Here is a 26,017-nt window from a genome sequence, read left to right as displayed (position 1 = left end):
TTCCTGCTTTTATTATGGTTTATTGATTCCTTACTTTAGTCAACCTGGTATTACAGAATTACAGCACAGTTCACAAAACTATTATCTGACAGGAAGGATGTTTTTATTTACAGTTAGGAATTCTGCCATGGAGGATTGGAGAACAGGACTGATAATGGTTTTTACTCTTCAGCAAAGTTAAAAATATAGCAAAACACAATAATAATAATAATAATAATAATAATAATAATAATAATAATAAAAATCAGTAAACAAGTCAAACATGAACAAAAATAGTGAAAATCACTTTTTGATAAAGAAGTCAGAGTATTCAGGTAACCTGCAGCCGTGATTTCCCTGTCTGACAGCAGACAAGCTCAACAGAAAATTTCGAACCAACAGTCAGGGAACTTGGATTCTAGATTTATTCAGAATACTTTTTTTTTTTTTAAATCCTGAAAATGCTCTTTATTCAGTTGCTTTTACTCACACGCGTCTTGTGTTACAAATCTAAGTTTTCGTAATAACCAAGTGTGAAAAAAAATAGAAAAAGCAGTCATAGTTACAAAACTGATAGTTACAAACATACTCCTCACTAAAGCTACTTGAGCATGATAAGTTCTCACACTGGAATGTTTTAATGCTCTACTCTCCCCCCTCAAAAGGAATAATCCTACACGCTGCTCTGCTAACACTCATACGAGCAGAAGTGCTGGAAAATTTCAGGCTACTGGATACAAGCAAACATCTCCTCAAAACATGCAGAATGTAATGCATAATCTTAAATAGTACAAAAAAATAAGTTAGATCATAAATAAGAAAATAAATAATTCATGTGAAACACTTGGTGCATGCCTCAGCAATTTTGTGACTGCATGAGTTGGTTAGTAGTAAAAACAAGCACAGACACGTTCTTCACTGCATCGGCAGAAACCAAAGCAGACAGCCTCAAAAATCCGTCTGCTTTGGTTTTTGCATAAAACAAACAGATAGATCAGTTCTGATGGCATGCCTGACTACCTGGGGGTTCTGATAGTCCATTTAGTCTCTTTGTCAATGTGTCCCTTCACCTCTTCATCAGAACCTCATCTTCTTCCCACCTACTTCCATTTTGTACCAGCAAACAAACCATTTCATTTCCACTTGACCAATGTACATCATTTTATGTCTCTCAATAAATAGGTGTTTAGAAGAATAATGGAAGGAAGATAAAAAAATATATATAGCTCTGATCATACATGTAGTCTAATTTAATTCAGTATAATTTTGGTAAGATTTTCAATGGACATTTCATTTCCTTTTAGGATATATAAGTTGTTTTTTTTACATTTAATTAAATAAAAGTATTCCCTACAGCAGGACATAAAAAGTTCCTATTACTGGTTGTTAAATTGGGTACAAGACGTACCCTTGGCTGAGAACAGATTGATTCATGATTGGTACAAAATGTTCTGTGATGCACGGAAGGAAACAACTAAAACTGCAGAAGAGTGGAATGGCGAAGGGACGGATGACCAACACCCACTATATGCACTGAATAAAAGCTGTGAGGTGTCAAGAGTTAAACATTAGAAACTTTTCACACCGATCTGGCATTTTAAAGTAGTAGAGTGAGTGGGAGTGATGAGAGTAACATCAGTAAAATCAACAGTTCATACAAATAAACCAGTCAGAAGAAGTGTGAAATCAACAACATGCAGCTCTGACTACAGCACAGGCAGGAATCCAACCACAGCCTCACAATCAGTTTACATGGATACTGTAAATATCTGCATTTTAAAATGCATATTTATTAACATTTATAGATATTTATCAAATCTTGAGTGGCTAGATACATTTGGTATTCTCCTACTGTGATGTGACTTAGAGCCAATGCTCAACGAGTTTTATAAAAGCATTAAACATCCAGGTTATGTTGTTCTTTACAACCAGAATATTGACTTTAATTTTTCATAGAGATTTACTATATGTTTTTGCTCTCAAAAGTAAAAACACCTTTGTTAAGATGCTAGATTTGTGTGAAATAAAGAAAACTATGATCAAATGATCACTTTTCCCACCTCTAGTCCAACAGGCATCCTGTTCAATTCAACTGGAAGCAAACATCTGTTAGAGGGGAAGATAGAAAACAAAAAACAATTATCTAGTTGCACGAGTGTGCAAACCCTGAAATAATACTTTTGATTCAGTCTACCTAACTTCATTACTATATAAATCATAGTACACCTGATTAAATGTAAATAACATTCAGCTGTTCTTGAGTTAAAAATTTGCCTGATGTTGTCTTTAGCTCTGTAGAACAGATCAAAAGTACCAATCAGAAGATGGTACATGAAAATCCTCAGCATTACATTCAAATCATGGCACAATGAAAATAGATAAATAAAATGGGGACAGTAGCCATGCTCTGTTAACAGGACATTTCTCCAAAAGCAATGAAGCTATGATGCTGAACTGGGTCAGTGAGGTTGCTAGTAGACTAACAGCAACACAGAAAGAGCTGCAGGAAAAAGTGCTGGGTGTGTTCTATATGTGATAACGAGCAGAAAAAGGAGCTGGGATGTCAGACTCCTGCACACATCCAGAACTTCCACTACCATTTGATAAAACCCAAATGGATTTTCTGGGCCACAATGACGACGAGTTTCAATAAAAGAGCATACCCACAATGAAGCATGGTGGTGGCAGCATTATGCTCTGGGGTTGCTTATCTTCAGAGGAAGATGTTTTTTGTCACAGTGGGTGAGATTATGTACAGCTCCAAATAAAATGCAGAAGTGTTTCCTAGAAAACTGAAGTTGAAGGTGGATTTGATGTTTTAGCATCACTGAGTCTGAGGAGAATGTCTTCACTGGAGCCAAGAAATGAATCTGAATCCAAGAAGGGCTGTGGAAAACATATGTCCTCACAAGTGGATATATTTGGAGAACTTTAATACATCCGAGTGGGAAAATATTACTAAAGCCTTGTAAACACTTAGCTGGGTCTTTATAAAATCAAATATCTCCACCATACTGTTTAAAAAATAAACAGTACTGTACACATGGGATCAGTTTCAGAAAACATTTCATCTACATCAGGGGTGTCCAAAGTCAGTCCTAGAGGGTCAGCATCCTGCATGTTTTAGTTCTCTCCCTAGTTTTACACACCTGCATCAAATGATGGCTCATTAGAAGGCCTAAGGAGAACATTGACTTACTGAGGAGATTGTTACTACCACTAAGGAGAGAACTAAAATATACAGGTTGCCGGCCCTCGAGGACAGACTTTGGACACCCCTGATCTACATGGACCCAAACAGATCTTTCTGTGAGTTTTGGTTTTAAAGATTCCAAACCCATAGGGGGCAGTGTAGCGCAATGCTACAACCTATCTCAGCCAATAAGGTTGCTTCAAAACAACCACAGCTTCCTATTAGCCTCATGGACCGCTCTCGCCTATTGTAGCTGACGAGATTTAGGGCAGCCATTTTGTAGCGGTCAACCGCTCCACTCAGCGTTATACGTTTGGCAGGCACAATGACGTATCAGCGCATCTAATCGATTATAGCCCGCTTTTTTGTTACTGGAAACCTTATACAAACAGCTATCAAAGCTACATTTATAAACAATTGTATTTTTTAAGTATTTTTAAATTATATTGATACATAGTTCAGCATTTTTAAATATGCTTAGTGGGGAAATAGAATAGGAATGAAATATTCTGATACTGATGTATGATAAGCATTTTACAAAGCACACAGCCGTTCATAATTTATTTAATAAATTATTTAGTAATATCAATACATATTTATATAAATATACAAACAAATAATGATTAATAATGACAGATTAATAATACTGAATATTTAATACACATATAAACATGTATAACCTAATATATATTATTTGTCAGCTGTTTTCCAGCCAACGAGTTCTAGCTTCAGAGGGATTCAGCAGCTGAGATTGAGTCCAAAATCCAATGCGAGAGTCATCCGTGCTGTGCAGTGAATCCGTCTCTCTTTAAAAATATTTCCCACTTCTTCCTCACATCGTGTCTTTAGGAAACCTTCAAAACAAAAATGGAAGATTTGGGAGCTATCTTACTTTTGACAGAGTGAAAGAAAAGCATATAAATAATAGTCTTTACCACCTGTGTAAACTTTGCTGGTCAATGTTATAACAAGTAATATATGTCTTATAATATATGTTACATTGTCACATTTCTAATATAGGCTCTTGTGCCAGATAATCCAAGCCAACATTAGAGAATGATTAATTTTTAGATTTACGGAATCTCGGTTAACCTTCATAGCGGGGCTGAACCCCGGAAATACACCAAGCACTGTAGGTAATATTAGCTGGTATTCACCGGTGGACATAAATACAGTAAAATATTCTAATCACATATATACACACAATAATATGTCCATCTTACTTGTGAAATGTTGTTTGTGGAGCCCTCACATCAATAGTCCATCCATCTGAACAACAATATCCCTCAGTGCTGAGGCATCTTCTGCTGTTTTGGTTGAGCAAAGTAGGAGGGACAACCGCTCCAAGATGGCCGCCGTATTTCCTGCGCCAGAGCAGCCAATGCGGTGTCTACTCTTATATTATGACTATGGCCAGTAGTTTCATTTGGTTAGAAACATATATAGGTTGAACTACTTTTAATCAGGTTATTAAAATACAACATTATATCAGTTGGGAATCGTATGTGGATATATTTGGTGCATATTTGGCGCATTATTTGTGGCAGACTGTAAATGTCTGTTTTCCAATGTACACACACAAACACCAATAAGGAGAATTGTAAAATTATCCTTATTATGATGGGAGTTTCTATAAATAATCGTTTTTAGTGATATTAAATAGTTTTGTGTGGATGAAAAGCCAAATTGTGAAAAAAGTGTATTTTTCCCCCAGATATCTAGCTATGTTTGGATTAGGCCTAAATTAAGCTGTGGAGAGCCAAGAAGACTGAATGTTTAAAATGAATCACAAGAAGCTTCAGAAAAATATTAACTTAAGGGTGTGAAAATTTATGCATCTGGGTTGTTGCACCTTTCTATTTTTTTTCTTTTACTAAAGCAGATTTGTTTTCAGTTGGATTATACAGGATGTATGTCTCATTAATAAAGAAAAATAATTTGAGATAATTTATCATGGCCTTTTTTAAAGTCACAAAACCCTGCATTTTAAACTTGGGTCCAAAATCTCCCTAAAAGTCCACCACAACACTAAAAAGAGGATTTCAGATCCTCTAAAACACGCCTACATGAACCGACTTCAGCAACAAACACCTTTTCAGAGGGACAATAATTACAACTGTTGCACAACTGGTAACATACAGCTTAGTGTGTTTAAGAAGTGTGTGAAAGAGTCAGGGAATGTTGCTGAGCAGAAGGACAATCCCTGGAAGGCCCGGCTCTGGGCAGACTCTGCTCCTGGAGTGGGGCTGTGGATGGATGGCAGTGTTTATGTGCAGGGACGTTTTGTATCTGCATATTACAAAAAGATCCAGACTAAAAAAAGAAAACTTGAAAAATCAGGATAAGCAGTGTGTGTGTGTGTGTGTGTGTGTGTGTGTGTGTGTGTGTGTGTGTGTGCGTGCGTGCGTGCGTGCGTATATGCGCTTATGTGTGCATTCAGCAAGCGCAATCTTGGTGAGACCTTTGGGGCTGCTCATTGAGCTGTGGCCCCTGCTTGGCTCCGATGACCGTTGGGTCATTGTTGTCCAGAGTCTCTGTCATCCTCTCACAGATGATGTCCACCAGTCGCTCGAACGTCTGCTTCACGTTGATGTTGTCTTTGGCGCTTGCTTCAAAGAACTCAAAACCTGTCAAACATGGATGGAGGAACCAAGCTGTTTACGTAGACAAGCAGTGAGCTCCAGTACAATGTTCAAAGTGTCACTGATGAACACAAAACATTGATATACATATATGTTTCACTATTTATCAGAATACAGTCACATGCTTTTATGTATTACAGTGATTCTTGAGAATAGGGACAAAACAGGTCCAATGGAAAAAGCACAAAATTTGAATAAAATATACACAAAATATAATTTTTTCAAATGTCTGACTAAACTAACCTGGGTCATGTGAGCACAACAATGTATATTTTCCTGGTGTTTGCTGAATATTTTTTTATTTAAACATTGTAGTCGGTGGATGATGCCTGTAAAATCCCTTGTCCCGGAGCAGAACTCAATACATTATAATAGTGAAATACTAAAATTATATATTATGACAATTAAGTATAAGTAGTGACATAAATAATTATAAAAGTATCAATAAATTGAATTAAAAATCATTTTTATATATTTTCCAACTCCACTGAAATTTGTCCCTAGTTTTTGTCAACACCGTCAGACATGAAAAGAATGTAAAAAAATGAGGCATTATTGGGGGTCGCCAGAACTTCTGAGGACCCCATGACCTCTTCCTTTCTCTTCCTTTGCTAAGAGGGCTAGTTAACTCTGGTTAGCTTATGTTATTCTTTAGTTTTTTCTTCTGTTTTATTCCTAAGTTGCTCGTCACAACCATGATGTGTCAACTCCATAACTGACAATTTACAAAACTTTGATGAAATTTTGTGAAATAAAAGCTTAATTTTGGTGTACTGTAAAGATTTCATGGACCTGATGAGCTACAATATGGCCTCCTTCAGAATAACATCATATAAATTGAGGTAGTTTGGCATTTCGTCAACTCCGTCAGATATCAACTCCATCAGAGTTTTTGTGACTCTTTCAGTGAAATTATTGTCAAATCTCACTTAAATGTGCAATTAATTCATTTTAATGTATTTTACATAAATTGCATTACTTCACATGTACCAAGTTTTTCATTTTACTCACTAGTTTGTCACCACCTTCAGTTCTGTGTCAACTCCGTCAGATGGACTTTTTGTTGTTTATTGTTTTAAATAATATTTGTTTTGTTTCCTGAGAAGCATTTATCTGTAAAATGAGTGAAAATATCACTAATAGGGTATTTTAAAAATCATTTTATATTTATTTTTGTCAGATGGTGATGACAAAGTTTAAAAATGTTGCAACTGGGAGCCTGTACCTTAGCATCTTTACATTTCTAAAACATTATTTGTCATATTTGCATACATAAGGTTGAGAAATAATAAAAAAATATGGGAAAATTAAAGCCCATTTTGTCCCTATTCTCAAGAATCACTGATTATATTGAAATCTTTTGTGATATACCAACTCAAAGTAACATAGTTGTGAAGTTAAAGGAAAATGACGAATGGTTCTCAATTTTTTTTTTTCCCCCCCAACCACAAAAAAAGTAACAAGAATATGTCCTTTCTTGTCTGAAACATGTCCAGTTCAGATCTGACATTTTCAAAATCTCAATTGGACATATAGCTGGACTTTGACTGGGCTATTTTGATGCTTGGCTATCAAGATAGCTCTGGTTCCGTTTGTAGGGTTGATGTCCTGCCGAAACAATTGGATCTAATCGATAATTGAAATAATCCACTAATTTAGTAATTGGGTAATCATTGATTGAGAATAGACTCAAAAAAATTTATTTTCTGAAAGAACCACCTCCTCAGACCAGTAATGAAGCCAAAATTGTACAAAAAATACATACATTCTTCATTTAAGAAAAAAACCCTTGTCTGTAATTATGTTCTACCTAGAACATCGCAACTGAGTTTTAGCTTGACCTGGTTCAGATTCTGTAAAAAAATGAAAAATAAAAAAATCGATCAAGCAACTTTTGCTATCCATTCATTAATGAGTTCATTCAAAATGAATCACCAGACCAGCCCTATACTGTATTGATGTTAAGTCCAGCAGAAAGACCTGATCTATTCACATGTTGAAGGACTTTTAGCTGCAGATGATTCCTTTGCTACAGATTATCAAGTGTTCACTAAAAGAATGCTGTTATTGAAGCTGAGATTAAAATGTTTATTTTGTTAGCTAAGGGAAGGCATTTAATTATTTATATTTTTCAATGTATTTCTAACATTGCATAAAAAGGCTTAAGTGGTTAAATTAAAAATCTGTATTGTGTCAACTTTTTTATCCACTTAATCATCAGAATAATCACTAACTAAAATAATGCTTAGTTGCAGCCATACTTCAAAGTGCTGTGTACTGAGAGGTGCTTTCGGGGCCACATTACCAAGTTGCTCTGACAGCTGGCGCCCCCTGTCGGACGCCACCACCCGCTCATCCTCCATATCACACTTGTTTCCCACCAGGAGGACCTGGGCATTGTCCCATGAGTACGTCTTGATCTGGGTCGACCTATCAACACAAACACAAAGCTCCTTCATTTTCTTAATAACTTAAGCGACTTTCCTGGGAAAGGATAAACACAGCTTCTTCTATAAGGTACAATCAATAAAAATATTGATGACTCTCTGTGGAACAGACATTGTGATTAGAATTACATGTATTCCAGTTCATTCCAAATAGAACTGGAATCCAGTTCAATCCAAAATGAATTCCAAAATTCATTTTGGAGGAATGAAAGGTCATCCAAGCAGCAAAGGGCTGAATGAAAAACCGAAACAGATGGAGTCACTACTTTCCTACACACAGACGTACGTCTCAGGAAGTTAGAAATCGTGAAAAAGTTTAATATTTCTCCTCTCTCATTTCAGAATGTGAAACTTGTCTATGATATACATCCATTTTACATGGAGTGAAATACTTGAAGCCTTTATGTCTTGTAACTTTGATGATTATGGCTTAAAGATCATGAAAACCCAAAGTTAAGTATCTCAGATGAATCCTACAAATGTTGATCTACTGGACATTTTCTGACTCGGGCCTCTCTTTGTGAAGCTCCCTAAAAATTCTTGAAGGGATTCTGCTGCTGCACCTTTTCCTATCCCACTTTTACCTTCCACTCAACTTTCTATGAATATGCTTGGATCCAACGCTCTGAACAACCAGCTGCTTCAGCATTGACCTGCTGTGTCTTCCCCTCCTTGTGGACGGTGTCCATGACTGTCTTCAAGCCGTCTTTCCAGTCAGTAGATTGTGTAGCGCTTTTGAGTAAACCTTCAGGTGTTTGCAGGTTAATTAGCTTAACATGGTGTGAGTTTCACCATGAGATTCCAATATTTGCCCTTTCATGATATTCTTATCTTTTTAGCAGCACATGTACCCGTCTCTTACCAGTCTTGCACAGCATTAAAGGACTCCTCGTTGGTGATGTCGTACATGAGGATAAAGCCCATTGCTCCCCTGTAGTAGGCTGTGGTGATCGTTCTATAGCGCTCCTGACCAGCAGTGTCCTGCGCACACATGGAACCAAAACACACTTCATAAATTACTTCAAGCATACAGAGCTATCAAGATGAGTGACTATAAAATAAGATAAATAAAAAAAAATAACATCCAGCAGTAAAGCCAAAGTTTGACTTTATCATTATGTTCTAGTCCCTAATGTAATAAGCAAGCAGCATAGGCATGCTTCAAGGGTTCTGCCGTTAAATCCCAACAATGGAATGATTCTGACCAAAGAGGCAGATGTTTAACAGCTGGAAGTTATCAGAAAACCTGACCAGGTTCTCTGATAACATTTATGGTCTCAGATCATTTATGGTCTCAAGGGCCATAAAAAACAGTGTTAGAAAGGTCAGTTAGCAGCTAATGTGGGCCATCAGTAGGATTAGTGTTAAGTTTAAAGGTCAGCTGAATTTAAAAGTTGAAATGTCTGAATAATGAAACTGGACACTCGCAATAACTTAGGAATGTTTTGAGACACTTTTGCGTTTGATTTATTAAATATGAAACATCTCTGATTTGAACAGTTTAATACATAACCACAAACTGACTGACTGCTTGTATCTGACAAGTTAATAATACATTTTGATAACTATTTTACAATTAGTGACAAAATAATGAGTAATAGAACTTTTAATAAAACTAATGGTTACAGCTGCAGGCTGTACATTCTGCATACTGTTAAAATGCAACAGCTTTACAGAGCAGTAATAACGCAGTCCACATCTCATTAGTATTGCAGGGCCAGTGTATGGTATGTGACTGAACTCACTCATCGGTGATGAGCTGGACGTTGCAGACTCTCAGTTTTAGGGTGGGATGTACAAAATCAACATGTGAATTTCATTTATTATTTTTTAAGGTTTTATCGTCTCTGGTATCCTTTATTTTTTTTTTATTGTGGTCAGACAGGAAAGTGGGTAATGAGAGAGAGGGGAGACAAAGGCAAAGGTCATCAGGCCGGGACTAGAGCCTGTGACGGCCGCGTCGAGTCAGACTAATACCCCTGCACCACTGCAGCACCCCCAACATGCAAATTTCCTCCCCTTACGTTATAATTTTAAATCCAAGCTATTCGCTTTTTAAACAAAAACATCTTTCACTCTCTTAAAGCTTACTTTTTAGATGTCATCTGCCTGTTTGAAAAATAAGAAGTAAATTCACATAAAAAGGCGATATATGAACAAAACTAAATTCTCAGTTCTGTTTGTGACCACTAGAGGGGCCCAGAGGTCCTGTTCAGACCAGAATCCAACGTGTTCAGTAATACAGAGACAGCAGTGATGGCAGGTGTGGATCACAGTTAGAGGTGGTGTTGGAGATGAAGGTACATTTGTTCAGCAGAGTTGAAGTACTGGGTAGTTTTAAGTTATTAAACAGATCTGCAGGGTTATGTGTGTATAGACAATGGAAGGATGAAAGGTCCATGAAAAAAAAAACAACACATTTATTCTTGAAAATATTGAGCCATACATAAAATCCATTTCAATTATCTTACTGCTCGGTCGGATCATCAGTCATATCCTAATATCATGTGCCCAATTACTAAAAAAAATCTTAAAGCGGTAACTAGAAAATTTCTGAAGAAATTTAAACAGGGCCAAAGTGTGCCCGTCAGTTGGAACCCAGCGTTCCGATGTTAAAAATTTGCATCAATGCTAAAAAAAAAAGCTACAAAGTACCTAAAACATGCGAAGAATCACAAGCATTTTGAATAACATGGACTTACACCATTCAGTATGTTAAATTCAGTGTATAAGCTAAAATTATCCAAAATGCTAATGTTAGCCTAAATGATGATTACATAAATCATCATGATTTATCACATAAATCACTAAATTATTTATGTGATAAATCATTTAGTGATTTATCACATAAATCACTAAATTATGTCTTAGATTGAGCATGTTGTCTTAGACTGACTTCCTCCATTCAGTATACAAAACATGGCTAATAAATAAGAAAAATAGATAAAACCTTACTTTAGGGAAAAGGCAGTGCAGTAGTAGGGGGCAGTGCACTGCTTATGCTAATAAGCAGTGCACTAATGCTTGCTTATTAGCAAGCATAACTTAGTTTAGTTATGCTAATGTTCTTGCATAACTAAACTGAGGGAAAAAGACATGTAAAAGGCTAATGTGAACTAACGTGAGAGAAATGTTGAGGTTTTTATTTTGAAATTTTCAGTAAGCTTCATTTTAAATAGCCACACTAATCCCATGTATAACAGTAGTTGGGTTAAATCAGTTATATAAAACCCAAAAGAGCAATCACCTGATGTAAAAAATGTGAACGCTTTTAGTTTGAAATTTTCAGTAAGCTTTATTTTAAAGGGCTATACTAATCCTATGAGTAACAGTGGTTGGGTTAAACCAGTTATATAACGCCCAAAAGATTTGGCCATGTCTGTAATTCTAACATTCTGCTCAGCCTTCTTCTGTAGAAACGCAGAGTTCCACCATCATTGTAGTTCTTAACTGCCAACTCAGCCCTCCTCTGTAGCAAGTGAGAGTTCCTCCATCACTGTAGTTCCAAAGGGCAGCTCAGCCCTCTGCAAAGGTGGAGAAAGAATTTTAAAGGCTATTATTATTGCATCACCCAAAGCGGTGCACTACTCTGAGAGGTATATGGAGGCTTTTATTTTGAAATTTGCAGTAAGCTTCATCTTAAATGGCTACACTAATCCTATGAGTAACGGTGGTTGGGTTAAACCAGTTATATAATGCCCAAAACATTCTGCCATGTCTGTAGTTCAAACATTCTGCTCAACCCTCTTTCTGTAGTAACTCAGACTTCCACCATCAATGTAGTTCTAAATGCAATGTCATGACCGACTTTCAGACTAATAGAGTGATATTTGTGGGCATGAGGGCGATTTCAAAATTGTTTTGGGGTCAAAAATCCACTGCATTTCCCACTAACGGAGCGGCAGTTGATTACACTCTGCTTTTTGTCAGTTGGAAATTTTGCTCGTTTTTGCTTTTTACATCGCCATCGTAACTCCGATCCCCAATAAAAATAATAGCACCCTTCCCGGGATCGAGCCACATGTTTTGATACCATTTTTGTGAGGGGGCACGCAGGGGTACAAGCCGCATTAAAGGTAACGGAAGAAAAAATATATAATACTAGAAAAATTGCTTTTCCTAGCAAAACGGCCATGAGAATGCATAATTGCAGAACGCTCGCAGCAGAAAATGCAAGAAACAGCAGAAGAAAGCATAAGAAGTAGGGAAAAAAGCAGAAGAAAGCTACAGTCATACATGGTAGAAATATTTTGCTAAAGAGTGAAATTTAGCCAAAGACATAGCACAGATTAGCAGAAGTCGAAATTAGCATAAAACCTGAAGTTGTTGAAAAAGTTGAAAAGTAAAACATAGCAAAAGAAATAGCATAAATTAGCAGAAGTAGAACATAGTATTAAACCTGAAGTAGTTGAAAAAGTTGAAAAGTAAAACATAGCAAATGAAATTGCATAGATTAGCAGAATCAGAAATTAGTAAAAAACCTGAAATAGTTGAAAAAGTTGAAAAGTAAAACATAGCAAAAGGAATGGCATAGATTATCAGAAGTAGGAATTAGTATTAAACCCGAAAAAGTTGAAAAGTGAAACATAGCAAAATAGCATAGATTAGCAGAAGCAGAGAATTAGTATAAAACCTTAAATAGTTGGAAAAGTTGAAAAGTAAAACAAAGCAAAAAATAGCAGAAGCAGAAATTAGTATAAAACCTGAAATACTTAAAAAAGTTGAAGTAAAACAGCAAAAGAAATAGCATAAAGTAGCAAAAGAAGCAGAACATTGATATATATGAATTGCTAAAATTGATTAAAGTTAGCAGAAGACCTTTATAGACAGTAAAACAGTAAAAGCAGAAGGCATATACAGAAAAGTAGACAAGCAGAATGCTAACACACAGATAGAAACAGAGCACAACAGAGAAATACATTGAAGGAATAGAAGAAAGTGTGACATATCTTTACTCCAGAAGAGTTTGACAGAAAACAGTAAGACCTGAAGCAATGATGGCAATAGTTCCTTGAAGTAGACATTAGTGGCTACGTTTTAAAGTATAAATTATTTCTGTACAGTTAAATATGTATGAACAGCAATCATTTTGTTTGTCAAAAAGCATGAAAAGTTAAAAAAATGTCAGTTACTAGAGCAGGGGTCACCAACACGGTGCCCGCAGGCCCCTGGTCACCCGAGGGGACCTCGTCAGTCGACCGCGAGCAAGTTCTAAAAATAGCCATTGTTATTAGAGAGCACTGCCAAAAAAATATTCAATTAAATGTTTTGTACCCACTTTAAAAAAAGAAAAGAATAATATGGATTTTTTATTATCTAACCCTTTTTACTATTAGCAAAATTGTGCAGAAAAAAACCCCTCTTTTTTTCAAAACGTCTTGTAGTTTTAAAGTTAGCAGAGTCTATGGCGGTGGGCACATCAAAGCTAAATGTCACTGGTCAGTTTATGTTTATTTGGCGGCTTGGTGCTTTTTCTGTAAGCTAAAAATGAATGAGCGGAGTTTGATCCCACTCGTAGTTCTAACAGCGGTCATTTGGATCCCGGCTGAGCTTTATACCATGGGCGGTTCTGGCGGGCCACATCTGCCACCCTGAGCGTCTCAGACTGCGGGTTAAACAATTTAATCTAGTCCCCAAAAGAGTAAAAACTAAGCAAACAATGTTGCATCACTTTCTCCTCCTCTGGATGTCTGACACCACCTGAACCTGGGAATCAACATCCCCGTCTTTCCGTGGATCATACGGGTAGGTTTCGCTTTCATGTCTATTATTTAGCATAGTTTGTAAAAAAAAAAAAAAAGTCCGCTGCTTTTGTGATTTAGGTTTGTGCTGGTTAGGTGCAGACAGTGATAGTTTTGTGCTACTCACCAACCTGTCTAACTTTTTTTTTTTTTTTGACCCGTCAGCTTTTCAGTTCGCGAAACCACAAAAAGGCTAATAAACTGGTGAGCGTCAGAACTGCGCAGGGTAAAAAGCTCAGGCAGAATCTTAGGACAACGGGAGGAGCTCATTCATTTTTAGCTCACAGAAAAAGCGCCAAATTAACAAAAGTAAACTGACCAATATGATTTAGCCTTTTGCGTGCCCACACCCACAGACTCACACTGATGTGCGCTACATACAAGAAGCTTTGACACAAAATGTTTTTTTCTCCACAATTTTGTTAATAGTAAAGAGGGTTAGATAATAAAATATACAATAACTATTCTTTTCTTTTTTATTTAAAAGGAAAATCTCAAGGAACTCAAAGTGTAAATGGCTGTACAGCTGTAGCTGCTGCTGCAAAAATCCATACTGTTGGTCACTTGGAGGAAATTTAGAATCACACAGAAAAGCTCCAAAAGGGATTCAAACTTAAAACTCTGAACTAAGAACTTCTGATCACATAATAGCAATTAACTATATCTGCCATGGTAAATCATTACTGACAACTATAGTGAGTAATCCCTAACATTAATATGATCATACCGCATGTAATCATGTGTACATATGCATTATTGTTATTAAGAGTGAGCTAAGAAAATGTATGTCTGTATCAAACAAGTAGCCCTCCGTGTTACTCTGTACCCATGAAGTAGCTCCCAGTCTCAAAAAGGTTGGTGACCCCTGTACTACAGTGTACACTCTAACAACTGACAACAGTTAGAGAATTCCACCACAGGAATTGTAAACCTGAAAGGATCAAAAATCTGCATAAAACTTAAATCTCAACTGTGAAAAATCCGTAAGAGATATCTGAAAGCTGAGACATATGAATATAGTTTAAAGTCTTGTGACTTGTTTAAAAGTTGAACGGATTTCATAGGTTGTAGTAGGCAGAAGTAGCAAGTAGAAAATTTTAGCAGAATTTTGTAGAATTTCAATGTATTTCAATGGGGCAAAAAACTGCACAAAAGCATAAATATTTCAAAAACTAAAATACCGAAGTTTAGTAAAAGACACAGCAATAATGTCCAGAAAAAGCAGAACGTTTTGATATATGAATTAGCACAATTAGTTGAAGTTAGTAGAAGTAGTTAACCAAAAAGTGTGAGCAGGATCTAAATAAGTGAGAATGCAGTAATGCATTCTCACTGATTAAAGAGACTACATTGGGAGTAGAACAATAGGTGCCTTCCATGCATTACATGGAAGGCACTTCAATTACATGGAGGCATTGAAATGCCTTTGCAAGGCATTTCAATGCTTCTCCTATGTAATGCTATGGCAGGCCCCAATAAAGAAAATAGTAATTCTCTTAGATAAAAAAAGGATGCTGTTAAAATGTAGCTCTACATCATATTTATATTAAAATATGACTTGCTGTAACAGGATCTATTTCCTAGACAATTTTAGAATTTCCTCAGTGAATAATCATTGTCATATTTTAGTTCAAAGATTATAATTCAGTAGAAATCTGAATTGGATTCACTGGACTGCAATGCATCTATGTTATCAACTGGATTTCTATAATAATCACATCTTTCATGAGATTAAAGGTGTTACTTGCACAAGTTATTGCACAAGTCTATATTCAATGTGTTCATGGGAAACCCTAAAGCAGGGGTCACCAACCTTTTTGAGACTGGGAGCTACTTCATGGGTACAGAGCAACACAAAGGGCTACTTGTTTGATACAGACATACATTTTCTTAGCTCACTCTTAATAACAATAATACTAGGGGTTGAACGACTACATATTTTTTAAGGTCGACTACATCATGATAATAGTCGAGTCGATGTCGACTGGTCGCGGTGACGTCATAGTGACGTAAGCGCAAAAACCTATTTTCTAAAATAATTCTAAAAACTTTTTGGTTTAACCCAAAAAGCTATTTTCACGGCAAATATGGACCCCCCCCCACACACACACACACACACACACACACACACACACACTCCCCTTCTCCTGCTTTTACTAAGTCTATTATGGAGAATTAAAAGAGCAATAAACAGATCATTCTTCGTGAGCAGGGAGAAAAGTTCGTTGTACAAAGTCGGGTCTGACTTTTTTTTTTTTTTTCCAAACACCGGCTGATGCTGATGATCTCTGGATAGTTACTCGTATAGGAGTCAAATGATCACACTGACCACAATGGTGCTTTTGGAACATCACGAACCAAACTTATTATGAACGGATCCCGTTTGGTTACAGTTGAATTTAACAAAACCTCCTGCTGCTCCTCCGCCCGATGCGCAGCAGGAAGCTCTGCTGACTCAGCAGCGGCTCTCTGAACCGACATGCAGACGGCAGCCGAGATCGCCTCCGTCAGATCCTCAGGATGGAGCTTGGACTTAGTTTCCAGATGTAGTTAAACCATATCTTTATAAGAGCATAAAGCTGCCAGGTTAAAAACTTCAATACGCAGGGTGACGCTGATCAGTTAGATGGATAAAAAAGCCTGACATCATGACGCGTTGTAACACATTACTCCGGTAGTCTTTTTTATTTATTTTTTTTTTTAAGGATTTTTTTCGGCACTAGTTTATTTGACAACAACCTGACTGTAAGGGGGCAGAGAGAGGCCTGGGCCCAGCGAATGGAGGACGGGAGTCGGACTCCTGATTACCGCGGGCTCTGTATGCGGGACGCCGCGCTAACCACTGCGCAGCGCACGGTAGCCTAAGCTGTAATTTACAGTTTGTAATTATTAAATTATTTACATTTTTATACAATTTGAGCTTTCTGACGAACTCACCTAGTCCACCTTCTTTAATTTTTTGGGAAAAATCTGTTTAGTCATGTAATTGCGACTAGTCGACTGGCCCAGAAAAAAGTCAGTGCAGAGAAAAGAATCGACGAGTCGACTAATTGGTGCACATGATTACATGCGGTATGATCATATTCATGTTAGGGATTACTCACTATAGTTGTCAGTAATGATTTACCATGGCAGATATAGTTAATTGCTATTATGTGATCAGAAGTTCTTAGTTCAGAGTTTTAAGTTTGAGTCCCTTTTGGAGCTTTTCTGTGTCATTCTAAATTTCCTCCAAGTGACAGTATGGATTATTGCAGCAGCAGCAGCTGTACAGCTGTATACTCTTTGAGCTCCTTGAGATTTTCCTTTTAAATAAAAAAGAAAAGAATAGTTATTGTATATTTTATTATCTAACCCTCTTTACTATTAACAAAATTGTGGAGAAAAAAACATTTTGTGTCAAAGCATCTTGTACGTAGCGCACATCAGTGTGAGTCTGTGGGGTCAAAGGGCACGCAAAAGGCTAAATCCTATTGGTCAGTTTACTTTTGCTAGTTTTTCGCTTTTTCTGTGAGATAAAAATGAATGAGCTCCTCCCGTTGTCCTAAGACCCGCCTGAGGCTTTTTACCCTGCGCGGTTCTGACGGGTCGCCGGTTTATTAGCCTTTTTGTGGTTTTGCAAACTGAAAAGCTGACGGGTCAAAAAAAACAACCAGTTAGACAGGTTGGTGAGTAGCACCAAACTATCACTGTTTGCACCTAACCAGCACAAACCTAAACCACAAAAGCAGCTGACTTTTTTTTTTTTTTTTTTTTTTTACAAACGATGCTAAATAATAGACATGAAAGCGAAGCCTATCCGTATGATCCACGGAAAGACGGGGATGTTGATTCCCAGGTTCAGGTGGTGTCAGACATCCAGAGGAGGAGAAAGTGATGCAACATTGTTTGATTAATCTTTACTCTTTTGGGGACTAGATTAAATTGTTTAACCCGCAGTCTGAGACGCTCAGGGTGGCAGATGTGACCCGCCAGAACCGCACATGGTATAAAGCTCAGCCGGGATCCAAATGACCGCTGTTAGAACTACGAGTGGGATCAAACTCTGCTCATTCATTTTTAGCTTACAGAAAAAGCACCAAGCCGCCAAATTAACATAAACTGACCAGTGACATTTAGCTTTGACTGCCCACCGCCAGAGACTGGCTACTACAAGATGTTTTGAAAAAAATAGGGTTTTTTCTGCACAATTTTGCTAATAGTAAAGAGGGTTAGATAATAAAAAATCCATATTATTCTTTTCTTTTTTTAAAGTGGGTACAAAACATTTAATTGAATATTTTTTTGGCAGTGCTCCCTAATAACAATGGCTATTTTTAGAACTTGCTCCCGGGCGACTGACAAGGTCCCCTCGGGCGACCGGGGGCCTGCGGGCACCGTGTTGGTGACCCCTGCCCTAAAGTATCATATCTTTCCTCATGTTTGATTATTGCACACAGGCATAATTACATAATGATTTTTTCTCAGACACTACCAGCTAATGCAGTCTAGTAAAATTCAATGAAATCGTTTATATCTGTATTTTAACTTTTTAAATCATATACTATTTTCAAAGTTCCATTGATGTGCAAAAACAAACTGAAGTATTTATTTTAGCGCATGCGAAAAGGAGTTGGTACGGATTTTCCAGGAAAGATCGTGTAATCACATGAAAGATTTGGGAAGAAAAAAAAGAAAGACATCAGTGCAACTTCAATGTATACAACAGGCAACAGATCTGTATGTCCATTGGCAGCCTTTCCTCCTGTCTTCATTAGGTTTTTGCTTTACAGGCGTAGCTAAATACAAACTGAGAGGTCAGTTCAGATCTAGCTGACGTCTCAGCTAGAACGACAGTGAAACTATTCAAAGTTTCATTGTTGTTCATCTGTGACCCATCAAACCTAAAAATTTGATGGGTCAAATTTTCATATGATCTTTTCCTGATCATTGATTGCATCAAACATCTGTGTTTTAGAGGAGCAGAGAGAAAGTCAGCCCATGTATTACAACAAGAAGATGACGCCATCTTCTAACAGACTCACAAGTTTACTGACTGTTCACTTACCAAAGGCACAGCTGCAGACATTTTGTCTTTGTTTTAAAATATTAGTGGAATTCTGTTTCATAAGTGTGCAGCATGATGCTGCTTATTAGAAATGAAGGACTTCTCACAAATGGAAGGTTAGGAAAAAAAAAAACTTATATAAATATATTGCTGGGTTGCAGACACATGACTTAGATGAAGTGCAAAATTCAGCTGGGAGTAAGGAAGTGGATTTCTCCAGTTCAAAACAGAGCAAATTGGATCACAGTGAGTAGCTAATGCCCTAAATGAGCTGGCACAAACGAGGCATCTCGAAAAAATATGCATATATTTAGGATATGATCCATATTGACTGATTAAAAAAAGACTCATCATATAATCTTGAAGATTTACCCGGCATCAAGGCGATCGACATAACTACACCGTGTTCCAAATTATTATGCAGTGATATTTTCTCAGATTTTCTTAAATGGTCAATACAAATGATTATCAGTGTAATTATTAAGTCATGAACTATTACAGTATAAATCAAATTTTACTGAACAAAGCTCCCAATGAGAAGAGTATGTTTTTCAAAAATAAAAATCTCAAAATGCACTGTTCCAAATTATTATGCACAGAAGATTTTCTAAACATTTTATGGATTATAAAGAACTGCAAAAGGTCATTGTTTCATTGTTTGAATGTGCACCATTAAGTGGTCACATGTACTAAAATCAAAAGCTATATTAATCAAAAACATCTTAACAGACCGAGTTACATGTTAACATAGGAGCCCTTCTTTGATATCACCTGCACAGTTCTTGTGTCCATTGAACTTGTGAGTTTGTGGATAGTTTCTATTGAATTTCTTTGCAGGATGACAGAAAACCTTCCCTGAGCTGCTGTTTTGATATTAACTGCATCGCACCCTCACATCTTCTGCTTGAGGATACTCCAAAGGTTCTCAATAGGGTTGAGGTTAGAGGAGGATGGTGACCATACCATGAGTTTCTCAATTTTTATGCCCATAGCAGCCAATTACAGAGAGGTAATCCTTGCAGCATGAGATGGTGCATTGTCATGCATGAAGATGATTTTGCTACTGAAGCTATGTGACCCCCACAAAGTGTGGCCACATTTGTTGGATTAAATTGTGATTTTAGTTGTTTGGAGTTTTGGAGCAATGTCACGCAGTAACACGGGTGCGCCGCTAGATGGCAGAAGCGGGCTCTTGCGGGACTGACGGTGCAACATTGCGGTGTCGAGGAAGCTCCCTTCCATTCGGATGAGAGCTACCAGCACAGCAACACCGGCTCCTGTGGCTCATTTGTTCTTTTCCTGTTAAAACATGTTGGTTCGGGTCTAAACTGAAAACTGTTATGTAATAAACATGGTCGTTCTATTAAGTGTCGTGACATTGGTCCCCTGTGTATTTGGTTTGTGTTATTTTATGTCGTCATTATGCGGTTTGCTAATAAGCTCTCGGTTAGCTGCTCGGAGGATTTCCTCAGATGGTACGCGAAGAATGCGTATGTTTTATATAGCCGTCTGTAATGTGCATTTATTTACAATTCCTGACATAGTAATAAGCTGGTGTTGTGTTATAGAGGAACTAGTGGAAGTGTGAATGTATAGTCACAATTTTCGGGGTTGTATGATGACTTTATTGTTATAATCTGGAATAAATTCGGATGAGAGCTACCAGCACAGCAACACCGTCTCCTGTGGCTCATTTGTTCTTTTCCTGTTAAAACAGGTTATTTGCATCTGTTTGCCTGTCCCTCCACCTGAGACCTGCAACAGCTACAGCTCTTTTTGAACCATGAAAGAAAGTGATCAGTCAGAAAGTTCATATACTTTCTGAACTTTTTCAGAAAGTAAAATTTCATTTTCACAAAATGACTCCACCAACTTCTTGCTGACGTCACAGCCGTGTTGAGATGTGGTGGCCATCCACCACCAATCCACTGCTGTGTCCATCTGGACCATCCAGGGTTGCACAGCAGTCATCAGTGAACAAGTCTGTTTGAAAATTAATCTTCATGTACGGCTGGGCCCACTGCGACCGTTTCTGCTTGTGAGCACTGGTTAGCGCTTGGTTGAACAATTAAAAACATGGTTCAACCAAGCTAGTGCGCAAAAATGATATATCTGACCTTACATATGAATGCTTGTCAGTCTAAGTAACTGTCCAATAAAATATTTAAAAGTACATTTTAAACGATGCGATAGTTAGTGGGCGCTGAAAACTCTAGCATTGTTAGCTTCTGCACCTCCTGTTTTTAGCTGTAGATTGATGATCCACTTTTCTTGTCTTTTTTCTGTAAGTTTTTTTTTAAATTAACTCCCTTGTGACCCTTGGAACCCCTAGAACCTTCTTGCTGTAAGGTAAGAAGGTTCTGGGTTCGATTCCCAGCCCCGGTCTTTCTGCATGGAGTTTGCATGTTCTCCCTGTGCATGCGTGGGTTTTCTCCGGGCACTCCAGTTTCCTCCCACAGTCCAAAAACATGACTGTCAGGTTAATTGGCCTCTCCAAATTGCCCTTAGGTGTGAGTGTGTGTGTGCATGGTTGTTTGTCCTGTGTGTTTCTGTGTTGCCCTGCGACAGACTGGCGACCTGTCCAGGGTGTACCCCGCCTCTCGCCTGGAATGTTAGCTGGAGACAGGCACGGTACCAATTGGTCCACGGACCGAGGGTTGGGGACCACTGCTTTAGGCAATTTGAAGCTGGATCAACAGAAGTAAACGGGCTGCATTTACTTCCCACCCTCCATCTGCATTGCGTGACATCGGTACTACGTCATCCGCAACCCAGCAATAAGAGAAATAACGGAAAAAAAAAAAAAAAAAAAAAAGGGTATCAAACGTTTTTAGAAAAATGGCCACAAACGTCTGAATGGTGCTCATCTAAAAATAAAGTGTGCCCACAAACCTAGAGTCCTCACCCAGATCTGTAGTTTTATCCTCTTGTCGTTCCTATAGATGGTCTTGACCTTGAAGTCGATTCCCACCGTGCTGACAAATGCCGGCGTGAACGAGTCATCTGCATAGCGGAAAAGGAAGGAGGTTTTTCCCACGCTGCTGTTCCCAATGATGAGGATTTTAAACATGTAATCAAAATTCTGGTCCGAGGATTCCTTCTGTCCATATGTCGCATTTGCAGACGCCATCTATACATGAACAAACAGGCAAAATTAGCACCTGAAGTTTACATACTTAGGAAACAATAAGCCATCATTCAAACAGAGACCGCACAAAACACTTGAATACAACAAGCACATGCTCCAGCTCTGTCACATAGGATCCCCTGACTCCAGCTATTTTCATTGTTTCTGTTTGTTCTCTCCAGATTTTCTCTAGGACTTTACAGTCTGAGTTTGAGGTACAACATGAACACATGGTCAGATGTTTGGGCCTTATAGCAGTGTTATTTTCTACAAACTTTGCAGCTTCAGTTTTTGTGCTGACAGTTTATATTATAGTTGGATCATTGTGTTTCAGATTAATTCAGAATGAATCTCAGTATACATTTTAAACTTTAAAGCAAGATTCACTTGTTCATTTCAGCTAATTTTTCATCTGCTATGATATCACATCATCAAAACAGGTGATGCTGCGAAAAACTGTTATAAAGGAGGAACAAATATGCTTCAAAGAGAAGAAGGTTTTTGGAGCATCTAAGCTAGCACCAAACTATCTATTCCCCAGGGTGCACTACAGAATTGGGTTGCTACAACTGCAGACTCTGAATATTAGCAGCAGAAGGATGAGTTCATCCGCACATGTAGGGGTGAGGGGAAGAACAGTTTGGACAACAGCCGTGTGATGAGCACAGCAAAGATGGCAATTCTGTCCAAGAAAACAATAAAAACAAAGTAAAATTCTGCAGAAAGTAGTGGCATCATCTCTGTCCTCAGATAGAAACTTCTGAGCTGTCTCCAGCATAATGGAGCACCATATCATAAGGCAAAGTGAATGAAGCACCAAGGAGACAAGAATGGATCACCATCAGTCAGGATGCAGTTCAGAAGCTGAAATCCAGCAAAGCACAGAGTCACACAAGTTAGGAAAAGTGGTGATCAGCACAGTAAATACTGAGTGTAGATATTTGATTCATTAAAAAAAAAAACTACTTGCAACTCAATCTTTGGAAAACATGGAACAGGCTCAGTGTAACCAAGGCAACCTGCACCTCTGTTGGTGATAGATGTTTTGAGGGAGAATAAACACCCTCTGTGTGACTCCCACTGAGAGCAGCCCTCCCCCGTCCTCCTTTTCCCAGCCTGGAGTACTTCAGCGTCCGAGCAGTCAGACACAAACCTCAAAGGATAAGAGGGCGGAAGTAGAAGGGCTTAACAGACTAAGCATCGACTAAACTGACTGTCCTATCGTCTCCCATCCAGGGATGACAAGAGCCTGAGCCGGACAGGTCAAGTCGCTGGTAACATGCTTCACAATGCTGTAAAAAAAAAAAAAAAAAAAAAAAAAAAAAAAAAACGGAGACATTGTTTCATCTCTGTTATTCCAGTGATTGCTTCTGATCTTCCTCTCCTAAGTAAAACGGCCTGAATCACATAACCATCCAGTAGCAGAGCTTAGCTTGAATTATTTAGCTGTACTCTCAAAGTTAGCTAGACACAAACCCTCCGATTTATGACGGTCTGTTCTATGTTAGTTACTTACCGCCGTTCAGCGTTGACAATAAATATTACAGCATTAATAATTAACAACAAAGCAGAAAGCTAGTAAACGGCTAATTGAGTCCATCTGTAGTTAAATGTGACAATAAGAGCTAGCTAAGCATCCCAGCTATGTCAAATGAAGGTTACTCTTGCTTATTAACAACTACCTAAATCACTAACCTCGTAATGGATAAATAAGCTCCGTTCTTTCTGTTTCCGCTGTTGTAATAAACACAGCCCCGCTACTCAAGATAAGCGCAGGGGTGATTTTCCCCTTAGCTTTACTGCAACGGCTAGTTCAGAGCCCAGCGTTGCACCTGCACGAGCAGAATGTAAGAATTATTGGCAGGGCAGCTGACCAATCAGAGCAGAGACTTGGATGATTCACCTCTACAAAACCCTCCCCGTTTATGCAGGAGTCTCCAGTGTTGATATAAAGAAGATTGGATTACAGATTAAATGTATCCTCAAATGCAGGGGTCCCCAAACTACGGCCCGCGGGCCGCCTCCACATTTGGTCCGGCCCCCTGAACAATACCAGAGAGGATTCAGATTTTTTTTCATTCATTGTATTTTCCGGTTTATATGTGGATTTTTACTCAACCACCAGGGGGCTCTTTAGCAGGAAATGTGTCCTGTAAACTGTGGGTGTTTTGTATGGCGCATTGCTGCTATCTGTTGGACTTTTAGGGAACTGCTTGACTTTTATGTTATTTAATCAGTACGGTTGTTTGCTAGCGGTAGAGCAAGATGAACGCACGTGTCTGTTATGAACGCCGCATTCCAGGTTGAATTCTTCGAAGCGATGCCGGTAAGTAGCAGCTTATACTTCAAAACGAGCCTTTATGTTAACATATGAGAAATTAATATGTTATTTCCCTCAATGGAATATATACTAGTCAGTCCCAGTCACCGTTTCACTCATGGGTTTTGCCCATATGCTTTCTGGGTAAAAATCAATTGAGAAACCCAGCCCCCCCCCTCCAGCAACAAATCCTAAGCGATGTCGTGTGGAACTATAACGCACTGAGTGAATGGAGAAGTTTGCGTTTTGTGGTGGAAAATTACCTCGGTGTCGGGGCTGAAGCACGTAAAAATGCATCAACACGACGAATCTAATATGGCATAAAAACAATGCCAGTTTGGCTATATCGAGGCTCGCCCCAGGTGAAAAAAGTATACTTTAAGTATATTTCAAACATACTTACATTTCTGAAAGTACATTTTAAGTAAACTAAGTATTAAGTGTACAACCTAAAATATATCTGAAGTATACTAAAAGTATATTTGTACCAATTTCGAAATTAGAACTTTAAACACACTTAAACATAATTGTGCTGCCTTTTGTTTAGTTAAGCTGGACCAGCAAGGTTTTGAAAACCCCACTAGAGCACCCCCTGGTGGATATTTTTGTTATGTTACTTTTGTGATCCTAAAAGAAAAAAATAGATTAAGGATGGTGGAACGCAACACCAGAGTAGCTGATTATTGTCTTTATTTGTTGTGTTTCAGACAAGATTTGTTCGTAAGTATTTGTTAATTGTGAAAATAAATTGTGAGAAACGCACCCCCTCGCCCCCGTCAACAATGTCCAGCCCCCCACCAGAGAAGGGAAAAGTTATGTGGCCCTCACAGGAAAAAGTTTGGGGACCCCTGCTCAAATGCAACACATTTACACATTTTAATTACCGAAAACCGATTAAACCAAAACAATCATACTGACTCATTTAAATTAAACTATAAACATTCCAATTTAATTCACACAATTCTGAAATGTAGTCATTTTCAGTGTAAAATGGGAATTGGTAAAAAAAAAAATCTCTATTTTAGAAAACCAATCAGCAATCCCCTTGTAACAATCCCTTGGAACTGAAAGGACTATTTCCCTTTGAAGAAGGCAAAACCTCCAGCAGAACTTGACTTGTTAAGCAGAGACAAAAGTCACAGAATCACTGATCTAGGAGGACTTTCCAGGAAACATAGAGTACACAGATGAAGAGGTTGCTAGTGGCTTCATCTAAATAGAAATGGCTGCCAATCTGATCTGACATCTCAGCCACTCTTGGGAGGTCCAAGCAGGGAGGTCCAACAGCTCTTGACCTGGATGCGTATTCTACTGGTCCTGTCACTCGACCCTGGATTTAGTGGTAGATGATTAAAGGATGGATTTTTTTTTTTTTCATAAAAATGTTTGTACCAGTGAAAACTGTGTATTGTAAAGGCAAAGAAACCCATCTCATGTCAATTTCAGTCTACACTGGTCTATCTACTGGTCTGAGGAACAGAGGTGAACTGGTGACTGGGTCATAGGACAAGGCTTGCTGAT

General features: G+C 38.0%; 1 protein-coding gene across 2 annotated transcripts; it reads right to left on the bottom strand.

Annotated features, from left to right (window-relative positions):
• On the bottom strand, window positions 1-24,106 carry rab3aa (RAB3A, member RAS oncogene family, a). 2 transcript variants are annotated; one of them, XR_015765945.1, is made up of 6 exons: window positions 23,872-24,106; window positions 21,955-22,179; window positions 9,124-9,242; window positions 8,120-8,244; window positions 4,396-5,799; window positions 1-4,026 (listed from the first exon to the last, which is right to left on the bottom strand). XR_015765945.1 is itself a non-coding variant. In XM_014974123.2 (5 exons), exons 2-5 carry the CDS (start codon window positions 22,177-22,179, stop codon window positions 5,609-5,611), a joined length of 660 nt encoding a protein of 219 aa, XP_014829609.1. In that variant the 5' UTR covers window positions 23,872-24,106; the 3' UTR covers window positions 1-5,608. The 2 variants fall into 2 exon arrangements, 1 of the variants encoding a protein (XP_014829609.1); XM_014974123.2 differs by having other exon boundaries at window positions 1-5,799.
• Between the last annotated feature and the right edge of the window lie 1,911 nt (window positions 24,107-26,017).

Source organism: Poecilia mexicana, unplaced genomic scaffold, assembly GCF_051168715.1.
Source record: "Poecilia mexicana isolate PSO_F unplaced genomic scaffold, ASM5116871v1 scaffold_17, whole genome shotgun sequence".
In the NCBI taxonomy this organism is placed as follows: domain Eukaryota; kingdom Metazoa; phylum Chordata; class Actinopteri; order Cyprinodontiformes; family Poeciliidae; genus Poecilia; species Poecilia mexicana.
Note: the sequence above shows the minus strand (reverse complement) of the source record. Positions and strands in the feature narration are given on the sequence as shown.

Bases quoted from the DNA above. Each gene is read 5' to 3' on its own strand.
- rab3aa (XM_014974123.2), bottom strand. From the start codon at position 22,179: ATGGCGTCTGCAAATGCGACATATGGACAGAAGGAATCCTCGGACCAG. The intron at 9,243-21,954 runs GTGAGGACTCTA...ATGTGTGCGCAG, and splicing joins GGATAAAACTACAGATCTGG to GACACTGCTGGTCAGGAGCG. The intron at 5,800-8,119 runs GTAATGTGGCCC...CATGTTTGACAG, and splicing joins CCAGCTGTCAGAGCAACTTG to GTTTTGAGTTCTTTGAAGCA.